The sequence below is a fragment of the Meleagris gallopavo genome, chromosome 1 (assembly GCF_905368555.1).
Source record: "Meleagris gallopavo chromosome 1, MGAL_WU_HG_1.1, whole genome shotgun sequence".
Lineage (NCBI taxonomy): Eukaryota > Metazoa > Chordata > Aves > Galliformes > Phasianidae > Meleagris > Meleagris gallopavo.
This window is the reverse complement of record NC_139404.1, coordinates 106,911,712-106,923,327: the sequence shown is the minus strand read 5'-3', so window position 1 is coordinate 106,923,327 and position 11,616 is coordinate 106,911,712. Positions and strand designations below refer to the sequence as shown.

The following is an 11,616-nucleotide window of genomic DNA, read 5'->3' as shown; positions in this document are numbered from 1 at the left end:
TTTGAAAAACAGTTATGTCACTGCATCTGTCTGTGTATAAATGCTCACCTGAGCAGAGAGGCTGACTCTAAGTTTCTGAAGGCAATGGAAAATAAATAGGCACCTGAAAATCCAAATATCCAGAGAAAATTCTTTATTTTTCCCACCGACTCTGTGTTCACAGCATCACTTTAGGGGTTGGCTTGCTTGTTCACATCCTCCAAAAGTTGCTTGAACCCTAAGAATGAACTGCAGGAGAAAAGACTAACTGCAGGCACCTAAATAAATAAGCAAATAAATAAATAAATTGGTTTTGTGTTTTCGAGCTTAGGAGGTAGAAATGTCTACACTGTTTTGTGAGCAGCTGCGTACCAAGACTGAATGGTTAATTGCGTGCATGCTGTAAGGACAGGTCAGGCGAGAGAACACATTTTTGCCAGTTAACTGTGTACTCTTGCACATTATCAGTTTAGAATTGTCAGTGGCTTCTGTTGAAACCTAGGAAGCAAACTGTACTTACCCCTAATGTTTTAAGGGGTGGACTAGATAGCATGTGTTACTACTGATGCCTCTCCAAAAAATGTATATGAATGTTCAGATTTCTTGGCCATCTTGAGTATCCTTAGCTTCATAGTAATAAACAACATTTCAGTGAGTGTTTTCATAATAGCACTTAAAGAAATAGAAATTGCTTTTGAATTCTTAGGAGTCTCAAGGAAAATATTTAATTTTTGCAGCTTGTCCTGATAAAAATGGCTGACCGTGAGCTTATAGTATAAGCATTAAGCTTGGTAGCCAGTGAACATCAGAAGGTTTAGCAATTGGTTTTGACAAGCATTCAACATTTATCTGAATCTTACTAGTATCAAATCGGGCATGAAGTCTTGTGAGGAAAACCTGTTCTCACAAGGCTTTTGATTCTCCTACTTGCAGACTGATGGAAATGACTGAAAGGGTTACCCACCCCTGCTTTTCTTCTCCTCTTAACCTCTGGTCCCTTTACCACTCTTTGATTGCATCTTACTTCATAATGATTCTAGTAACAAAGATCTGAATCACCAGAAATTTTGTAGAAGAGCTGTACAAGCTTGCATTCAGCTTTAGAATAGATTTGATTTAGAAAGAAGCTGAGAGCTGAATGCTTTGGAGTGGTATTCCTGAGGGCTGCTCCGAAAGTAATGCCTCCTATTTTTATGATGTTGGCCCATGACATCTGAGGTGAATGTTGTGGTAGAGGCAGTAGAGGTTGAAACTTCCTGACAGTATCCCACTACATTCTATTGCCGTGACAGATGGCAGCAGAGGGGCAGTCTGACACAGTGGCATCTGACATAGAAGTGCAAATGAAGCAAAGGTGTGAATTCCTCCATGCAGAAAAAAATGGCGCCCATTGGCACTGATCAGTGCTTGTTGAACGCTGATGCAGACAAAACAGTGGATGTGAGCACAGTGAGGTGGTGGGTGGTGTGTTTTAGCAGTGGTTCAACCAGCAGTTTGAAAGACAAGTATAAAAGTTTGTATAAAAGACCATGTAAAAGTTGTTCAACAGGTTGAACAAATGTGTCTGATGGTGATAGTTTCCTGGATCATATCACTACCAGCGATGAGATGTGGTATCACCACTATGGTCCCGTGACAGAACAGCAGTCCATGGTGTAATGACATGTGAATTCCTCGTGGAAGAAGTTCAAGATGTAGGCCTTGGTGAGTGCAGTGATGTGCACAGTTTTTTGGAATATGAAAGGGGTGATCCTTCTGGATACCCTGGAACCCCAACAATCCACAAAATCTAATGACTATAATGCGACACTTACTTGAGCTGAAGGCTCAAACTTCCAGAGTCAGGGCAGAGAAGATAACATTTCTCTCGTAGCTTGATAATGCCAGGCCCCGTACCAGTTTGAAAACTGCAGAGCACATTGTCAGGCTTGGCTGGACTGTTCTACTACACCCACCATATAGTCCGGATTTGGCTCCTTCTGAGAAGACTTCCATCTGTTTGGGGTGATGAAAGATGCACTGTGTAGCTAACGGTGCTGACTATATTGAAAAACTAGTGTTTAATATCTGAGAATTTACTCTATTAAATAGTGCTATTGTGTTTTTTGTATCTGTTGTAGTTACCATGGAAATGAACAGGAGGCATTACTTTCAGCACAGCCTATGTATTTTGGACAAATATTCACAAATCCTTTACATAGCTCCTCTTCACATGTTTTCATTAAAAAGGAAAAAATATTTGCATACTAAAATGTTCCAGGCTTTGTTTCTTTACTATTGCCATCTCATGGTGATATGTTTCTGCTCTAATGTTTTTTGTTTGTTTTTAAGCTAACTGGGACTATAGCTCCCTTTTCAGTAGAAATAAACTGGAAATGATGTTATTGAAATTCAAATTTTAACTAAATTTAATAAAGTTGATTTACTTGGATGACAGCCCCTATCAGTTAGCTTTACCTAGTCTACAAAATAGTGACTGATATTCTTTCTGATAACTATGCTAGAAGGATGTGGTCAAGAAGACTACAGTCAAAGAAAGGCATCATAAATGAGGAGATACAGAATGATTTAGAAACTGAGGGATGGGTGTGCCAGCATATCATCTCTTCTGGAAACTGGAGTCAACCAGTCATTTAGAATCTTGTTTCATGCATGTTCAATTTTTTTTTTTTTTTTTTTTTTTCCCCCAGGTCTTCTGACTGAGAACTTCCTCTCTCATCATGCTTTCCCTTCACTTCTTCTGTCCCTTCACTTCTCTCATCCCTCAGGTACTTCTTAAACTATTTTCAAAGCTGAAGTTGCAGATCAGTTTGTACATCCTGAGTGACAATGAGGAGCTCTGTTTTGATACTTGAATGCTTCAATGGCAGACCAAGGTCCCTAAAGCACAAAGCCTATGAAACTATCCATGATCTGAATAGAACCAATTACTGCTGCTGTCCAGCACAGTCTCTCCTTAGAATATTCCTCTGTTTTAAAAATCCAAATCAATAAGGATTTATTGTATATAGGCCATTTTATACCTTTTCTTTGAAAAATGAATTTTCCTGCAAGACCAAATACAGAAGTTACGTTCTTGATACTTCCTCTTCCAGTGTTGAAATGTGAAATATTCATCTCTTTGGGGAAAAAAAAAAAATAACCACCACCAACAAAAAAAAAACCCAACACATAAAATTCCATAAATTTCCAACAAGAAAATATTTTCTTACTGTAGGGGCAATTAAACAATGGAACAGGTTAACCTGTGGAGTCTCCTATGTTGGTTATATTCAGAAGCCATGGTCATGGCCAAACCTGCTCTTGGTAGCCCTGCTTGGGCAGGGGGTTGGATCAGGTGACATCCAGAGACCGTGATCATTTCTTTTATGTCTTCTTGCTAAATATGAGAGCATGATGTATATACATTCCAAAACTGATTTGCAGATCTTGCCATTTAGCACTTTTTAAGTTAGCTTAATTGAAAGTTAATGGCTGGGCTGGTTAACATCAGAATGATCATGCTAATGGTATTTCTCTAAATATTTGTGTTGGTGGCTGAGAACATAGCACATCTTGAATGTATATGACCAGAAGTGTTCGAATGTATGTTGATGTTCTGGATGCTCCTTTGGAACTAGATGGCTCAGATGCACTGTTTTGTTTTGTTTTGTTTTGAGGTCCTAATGTAGCAGTCTTCTGCTTGTGCTTTCTGCATTATAATGTTAAGTGTTCAAGTTACATTTGGCTGGTGTATACTGCTGACATGCCTTTGTTAACATCAAGAGGTCATCCTCAAAGAGTCTGTGTGGTAGCTGCAGAAAGCTTGAAAGTAAGGATGATCAACTTGATACAGTCAACCAGTACAAGAACTAAAGCTAGTTTAAGAGCTTAATTTAAGGCTGATGTAAGGTTTTTGGTCCTTAATTGCAGTTACAACTGTAATTGCATGGGATTATTATTATTTTCCCAGAGAAGATACAATTACGTGCAAATTCTAAATGAGTTATCTTGCTGGAAAATTATTTGAATTTGTTTTGGGAAGAACTCAGTAATTTCCATCCACCTAATCTGGATCATATCTCCCGTTCTATTCAGATAGAAAACTATAGAAAGGATTCTCTTGAGCTGATGATCTTGAGTAACCCTGTTTGCAATTGAAGCTGGGTCATCCTTGATTTTTCGGACTTGAAAGATGGTATTCTGACTGACTGCATGTACTCTGAGTGGAAGTTATCATGTAGTCCCATTTCTCCACTTGGACAGATTGCTTAATTTTGTTTTGTTTTCTGTCAAGTTATTTGCTGAGTAGCAGGACTAGTGAACTCTGCTTTCATGCCATAGTGTGTCCAACCTTCCCTTCCTTAAATCTAGCTCAGAGCTACGTATGAATGTACTGTGTAGTTGGCTGGCTGGCTGGCGGTTTAAAAAAAAAAAAAAGAAAAAAAAAAAAAGAAAAAAAGGTCCTATACCCACTGAAAGTTGGTTTCTTGCCTTTCAGAACTACGAAAGAACCAATTAGGCTTTCCTTGTCTGCTGTTAGTGCTTTAAATATATTGAAACATTATATTAAATATAATGAAATTCACTTAGAATTCCTGAAATCAAACTGAAGTTTATCAAAGGCTTCCAGAGTAAGGCAGATGAGAAAAGGAGGTAGAAAGGTATAAGAAGGTATATTTATTCTATGTGATATAACATTGCATCTCTTAAGCCCAAAGCTTGTTGGGCTTCAAAATGGAAAACAAAGCAATTCTGAAAGAGCTGCAAGAACTTCTCCAAAATACTCTCAGATGAATACTTAGGCATTTCTGCTTCTCACTAGCTCTCTTCTAAGCAAAGAGATTAAAATAATTGTCATTTTTAACAACTTCACTTTTGGTAAAAGTAAACATCCTCTTTTTTTTTTTTTTATTTCCTCCTTTCCTCAATACATTTGTACTTTATTTTTCTTTTATTTTTATGTATTTATTAAATGTTTTCCTAGCAGCATCAGCTATTCTTTCTCACTGAATGACTTTCCTGGTTACATTTTTGCCTAGAGGGCAACTACAAGCAGCTCTCCATGCCTAGCGATGGTCTCATCTCTCTGACTTTGGGGCTTCAGTGCCTTCTAGCTGACATCCCAGTCAAGATGTGGTGCAGGGCACATCCGTGATGGAATTCGCCATGTTTCAGTTATGACTTTGGTTTTCTCAAGAATTAGAATGAAGGGCTTATATGGGGCTTTGCAAGGGCATTTTGGTCAGTTCTATTATCTCTTTAGAAATGGCTCTAGGCTGATTTTCCTTCCTATCAGGCTGTCTTGCTGAGCTCTCTGCTTATGTTCACCCAATGCGTTATGGAGGGGCATCCATTCTTGGGTTGCGTTGTGGAGAAATAAGATTGAATGTTGTAAGGATGGCTACCTCTGCTTCTACATAATGTTTGTTTGTTTATGTATTTTTAAATTAATGATGTTGAGGGTTGGACTCCATGATCTCTAGAGGTCTATTACCAACCCCTATAATACTGTGATGTCCTACAAAGACCCCTAAATGGGAGGTTATCCTGCTTGGTACTGCATGGGGGTTCTGTGGGTTGAGATGCTTTAGGGCTTTACTGTGTTTGCTTTCCATCTTATGGCTTTAGCTCAGAGTAACCCTAATGCTGTAATGTATTTCAGTATATTGATCTTTTTTTTTTTCCAGCTGTCTTCATTTAATATATTTTCACTTTTTTTTTTTTCCCCTTATCCTTGTTAGACTAGCCTTTACATCATGAAAGAAAGAATAGATGCAGAAAATGCTTTGGGTAGAGAAAGAGTAAATTACAATTTCTCTACAGGGGGGAAGAATTTGTTACCACAGAAAAAGAAACACATGAATGGCTGAACTGTATCAGGGGCTGTGAAAGCAGTGGGCAGTGTCGATGTTTTTCCTCCTCTCGGTTTTGCAGACTCCTAGTCCATCCCCGGCTGTGCTCGCTTGTCAGGGCTTTGACCTTCCAGAAGGGCCCCCTCCTCCGGTCCCCCCCACCCGACGTGTCACCACATTAGTCACATACAACTCAGCTGATGCCAAACGGCCGCAGTTCAGCCAACTATTGAAAAGCAGGATCTTCCGCTGCGTTCTTCTATTGGTCTTGGTTTTTTTTTTTCCACCGCGGAGACTTGGTGCTGCTTTAAGACTGCAGAGGGCAGGGAGCGAGCGGGGCTGGCTTTGCCACTGAAGGGGAGCAGGGGAGCTTAGCAGCGAGGAGAGCAAAGCAGAGAAGAGCAGAGCACAGCAGAGGAAAGCAGAGGAGAGCAGAGCAGAGGAGCGATGTGCCCGGCCACCCGCCCGCCTGCCGCCGGGCCGACGGGCGCTGCGTGAGGAGCCGGCCGGCCGCGGGCTCGGGGCTGGGGGCTCGGGGCCGGCCGCCGCCGGGGATGCTCCCGTGCCGGCGCCGGAGGAGCCGCTCACCTGTGGCCCTGCCTGCGCGGCCCCGCGGGCGTCTCCCCGCGCCGAGGACGCACCTGGGCGCCGCGCCCCCGCCGCCCGCCCCCGCCGCCGGCCGCCTCTTCCCCCGCCCGAGAGCCGGGCGGCGAGCGTCGGCGGAGCCGCGGGGCTGCAGGCGGGGCTGAGCGCTCGCTGCGCGGACCGGCGGCCCCGCAGGCTGCCAGCAGCCCCCGGCCCAGGCGGCCGGACCCGGTGCGCGCTGCCTGGCGGCTCCGGCCCGGCCGTGGGCGCGGCGGGCGAGGGGGAGCGGCGGGGGCATGTGGATGTTGGCCGTCGCCTTGCTCCACAGCATCTCGCACGGTGAGCGCTGCCGGCACCGCGGGGCTCCCTGCCTTCCTGGCGGCCGGGGAGGGGAGCGGGTCGCGGTTACGCCTTTTGTGCTGTCCGTGCCGGCGGGAGGAGGGCGAAGCCGCGCGGCGGTCATTGAAAGTCGCTCACCTCGCGGAGGGGCAGCCCCGAGCCGACCCGCGCCGCCGCGCTGCCTCCTGCGGCACGAACCGGGGCTGCCGGGCGGGGACGGAGCGCTCGGGCTGCCCTTCCTCCTGGAAAAGTGCGGAATTTCGCTAAGTGCCGCGTCAGTCCGTCCGAGTGCGCGGAGACCGGTGGGAGGAATCGCATCCTGAGCGTTCGCACCGAGAGATTTCTGCCTTTGACGTTCGGTGTTTCGTCCTCCCGTGCTTTCGCCTGACCGTTTCTTTTTCTTCTTTATTGAAATTTGAGACTTCTGAATGATTTCCTTTTCAACATTTCGCTACTTGCTCAGTGGTAGTTTTTTTTTTTTTTTTTTTTTTTTCCCTTGCTCACTTATGTAAAAATATGCACGGCTAAGCATGACATCATCTGCAAATGTTGAAGAGAGTCAATTATAAAGTTAGCGGGGGGAAATTGGAAGGGAGACATAAGAAGGGTAAACCTGACCTGTTTATTTTCTCTTCGTTCTGCAGGCTGCTTGACAAACATTTTATGTAGCTTCTGGGTTTTATCTTTTAAATAGCGGATGGGCGTCTTTTGGAATGCTTGGGTATGTGTGCCTGAAAGCTGCTGTGGGAAAATGTGTTTAAATTGCATAACTTTTATTAAGATATATGTTAGCAGTGCAGTTTTAGGGATAGAAAACCAGTTATGTCATAGTGCGTGATTCCTGCTATTCCATTCCATTGCCTACTTCTCAGATTTGAGCACATAGTATTGCCTGCAACACATAACATCCTGACAGTTAAAACAGAAAGATTAAACACACCGTTTCTAAAATAGGCAAAGCAGGTGCGAGGGGAAAATGTTTCTTGTATTGAATGGATGGGAGAGAAGCACAGGGCAAAAATGTAAGGTTATCCTGAAAGGTACGAATAATTGAGCCTGTGGCAGAAGGTGAAGAATGGATGGTGGCTGAGGGTGCCTTCACATCTCCTTAAGTATACGCTGGATGAGAAAATGCATTGACAGGCATGGCCAGTCCAGCGCAGCTAGCTGGATAGGTCATAAATCAGGAGGTGAATCTTAAGCATGTGTTTGCGGCTATCTTAAAATATTCTCATGTTCCGAGTACTGCCGAATGCAAAATGATTGAAAATCCCCAAATTTTAAGCTTTATTATTATTATTTTTTTTTTTTTGGCATTTCATCTCATAGTGAGACGACTGCAACAAGTTCTGATGTTAAGAGGTTATTTATTTAATTGCAGTTATTTATTTGTTGTCATCAGGCAGCACTCCATCCTTTCTCTCTCTCATCTGTCCTTTTGAGGCAGATACCTCAGAGGGAGAGGTCTGCTATTAGTGAGACAGAATCAGTCCAAAAGTGTATTCTTTTGTCAGTGCCTTTCTGTTAAACCTCAATTTGCATAGAAAGGAACCCGGCGTCCAGAAATCTTACATTCTTTTTTTTTTTCTTTTTTTTTTTTTTTTTTTCAGAAAGAAGAGGCATATGTTTTTATGTCTGCTGTACTGATGCTATAAATTACACGTTCTAAGTTAGGCAGTCCTCCTCTCACTCAAAAGGTTTTGAAAATCAGAATGATTTTTGCTTTGTAAGGTTGAAGTGGTATGAAAATTGCTCTCACTTACTCCTAATTTATGAAGTCAATAGCAATTTCACTTTCAGTATCCTTGTGTTTTTGGACCAAAGGCGGACACAAATTTGCATTCCAAGTATTTTTCTGTTTCCAGCAGTACAAAATGTAAATGATCCGTCCATCTGCATAGATTCTGTAGTGCCACACGGCAACGTTTACATGCTTGTGGACCCAGGTTACTAAAATAAAATCCTTGCTGTATGATGGCCTTTTAAGATAAAAACAGAATACTTAATGCATGGGTCAGCGATCCTTTGCAAACTTGAGTGTTTTTGTTTTGACATCATTCCTGATGTCAAAATGTGTATGTATTCAGGACCTTTCTAAAGGCAAATTTTGAAAATGGCGCCTACCTTCATGTTAAGTGCTGCTAATAAACAAAGCCAAGTGGTTCAGTATTATTTAATTTAAACTACCGGATCAGAGTCACGAGTCAGAGAGCAGTATTTTTAAAGGACTTCAGGTTTTAATGCAGTGTCATATCAGATATGTATCTCTTTGAAGGAAATGACTGCGTATATAAATAGAAATGTCACATATATATTTATTTTCATTATTCTATCTATATTGGTTATCTGGAGTCCATTGTGTGAGAGGCTGTGTTCTTTTATGACTATATCTTAGTGTTGGGGTTGAGGGGGGAGGAAGGTACTATTGAAGCTTCTACCATTGCCTTTTCTGAACTCCTTATAAAGCCATGCTATGTTAGCTTGAAGCACAGGAACATGTATGCTTGGTTTTCAACCGTGTCACATCTCATTCTTACTTTAATTTAAAAATGTTGTATTTTTCATGTTTGTATTCTGTTTTTCTTTTTTGTCTGTTTTTTTTTTCCTTCCCCCCTTCTGAACTGAGAGATAGCTTAAAAAATAAATTCACACATTATAGGTTTAACCCTGTAGTTGTCATCTCGGGCTGTGTTTCCACTGAAGATAATGGAAACTCTCTGAATAACAATAGCAAGCTTGGCCCCCATATTTCCCTGCAGTCACTCAGCACAATGCATTTTGTCAAATTAGATATGAATGGTGTTACTGGGTAGGCTTCATGTCTGTAAAGCAGCTTCCTTCTGGGGACAATAAAACACTGACATGCTGTTACATCCAATTAGTATTTCTGGAACCTGAGACAAAACCTTCCCAAATACCCTGTTAAAATTCTTCGATTTTATAAAGGCTTCAGATGGTCAGAGCTGCGCATTTCTTAAAATACAGGTAAACAGGTACTGTTAACCAGAAATGCATTGCAGCCTTGGTGTGTGCATGGGGCGATACAGGCATCAGTGGGAGCTGTGCAGCTGAATTCACCACTTGGAAAACCTGAGTCATGCTCAGCTACAAGCCTGAGCAGTACCTGGAGTTACCTTCAGGATTGCTGTACCTGTGCTGCCTTCCGTGTTTCTGCACCTCCGTGTTCCAGGGGCACGTGCATCCATTAAACAGCACTGGTGGAGAAGGTCTGCTGTAGCCCAGTCACAGCCAGGAAGAGGGCATTTCGCTGGTCAGAGGGGAGAGCAGGAGAGGAGAGCAGTCTCCTTCAAATCTCCTGACTGTAATTACTGTGATAAAGTTAGCTCAGAATTAGGGTGTCCTGCTCCAAAATGAGTATCATTCAGCAGGGTTTAATTCTTGGCACAGGTGTGCTGTACCTGTTTGCAGGCTTCTCTCTGGCTGTGTTTCTCGTGTGCTGAGTGCTTGGTGCTGTTCTGCCGAAATGAAGGGAGCATCAAGAGATGCTCAATGCAGTACGGATAGTACGAAAAATAAATTCCTCCTTAAGCAATGTTCTGTTTGAATCTTTAAGTCCAAAGCGTACGCGTCCCTTTTCCCCCACTGTGCCCAGCCATACGAGCTTTCATAGTGCAGCAGAGCACAAAGAAAGGAGCTCAGCACAGAGCTGGGAGCAGGGTTAGCTGGAGGAGGAGCAGGGAGGGCAGCGAGATGCCAGTGGCACTCTCCAAAGAAAATGGTGACTCGGCGTCAGAAAAGAAACATTTAAGGAAAAGAGCAAATAGTCTCTCAAGCCCTTGTAGAAACATGCTGTGCTATGTGCATAGCTTATGTGGAACCGCATAGCCAAACCTTCACCTCAAATGAGGAGAAATGTCACTGCAGGTGCAGAGAGCACTGAGCTCACTGTATGTTCGTGGATGGCACAGCAAAGCTGATTGTGTTTGCAACCCGGTGGAACCCCAGCTACGAACAGCTGTTAATTCATCACCGATGCCACATAGAGATATCTGCGGTAGTTGAGAAATCGGAGTGCATTGGAGATCTCTACTTCCATTTCAAAATAAGCTTTTCTTCCCCTTCGGCCCAGGCTGTTCCCAGGGAGAAATGGAGTCGGGCTGTGGGGAGCGCTGTGCCGAACGGTGCCAGCCGGCGCTAGTGAGCAGCCGCACAACACTAGTGGGCAGCAAACCACACGAGTCTGGCAGCGTTTCTGACAAGCGCTGCAAGCGCACCGTGCCCAGAGGAGGGGTTTTGTCTGCATCGTTTTTTTATTTTTCTATTTTTATTTGATTTTTTTTTTTGCAAGTGCTCACCGAACTTTTAACTCGTGGATGCTGCGCCTCCTTTCCATGGGGACTGAATAGCAGATGTGTGTGACAGTGTAAGTATTCTTGGTAACAGTTTAAATTTATTTCTCCAAGTGATAAAACACAAAACCATAAACCCTGTTAAACAACTCGCAGCTCTGCACTGTTTTCCTTTCTTGCTGATTTCAGCGGCGTTGCTTCGGTGATGCTACATCCAGAAAAGTTTGCAAACTGGTTTCAGTTTTTGTTTGTCCTCAGAAGTAAACTTTTGTCATATAATATACCATTAAATGAGATTATCTTGTGGGTTTTAATGAGCTGCTGATCCGGAAAGTTCCTCCAGCACATGAGTTTGTGCGAGGCTCTGATTACAGCAGCAGCTGTGCTCAGGTTGGACCTTAACTTTTTGTGTCTCTGCCTGGATCAGTGTCCTCATGAATATGCTGTTTTCTCAGGGGCAGTGATGGTTGGAGTGTGAAAATAATCTCCTTTGCCTATTCAATAAACATTGAAAAGATAACAAGCAAAAAGCTATGAAACTAAATGTCCTTGGGGGAGGGAGTGAGTGA

The 11,616-nt window shown here is 43.1% G+C and overlaps 1 protein-coding gene across 1 annotated transcript in view; it reads left to right on the top strand.

The window, feature by feature from the left end:
- Positions 1 to 6,037: 6,037 nt before the first annotated feature.
- Positions 6,038 to 11,616, top strand: part of DSCAM (DS cell adhesion molecule) — a 441,807-nt gene continuing 436,228 nt past the window's right edge. The window contains exon 1 of the mRNA XM_085208737.1: positions 6,038 to 6,737. Within this exon, the coding sequence (XP_085064863.1) occupies positions 6,695 to 6,737 (43 nt within the window). The 5' untranslated portion in view covers positions 6,038 to 6,694. The remainder of the gene's footprint in view (positions 6,738 to 11,616) is intronic.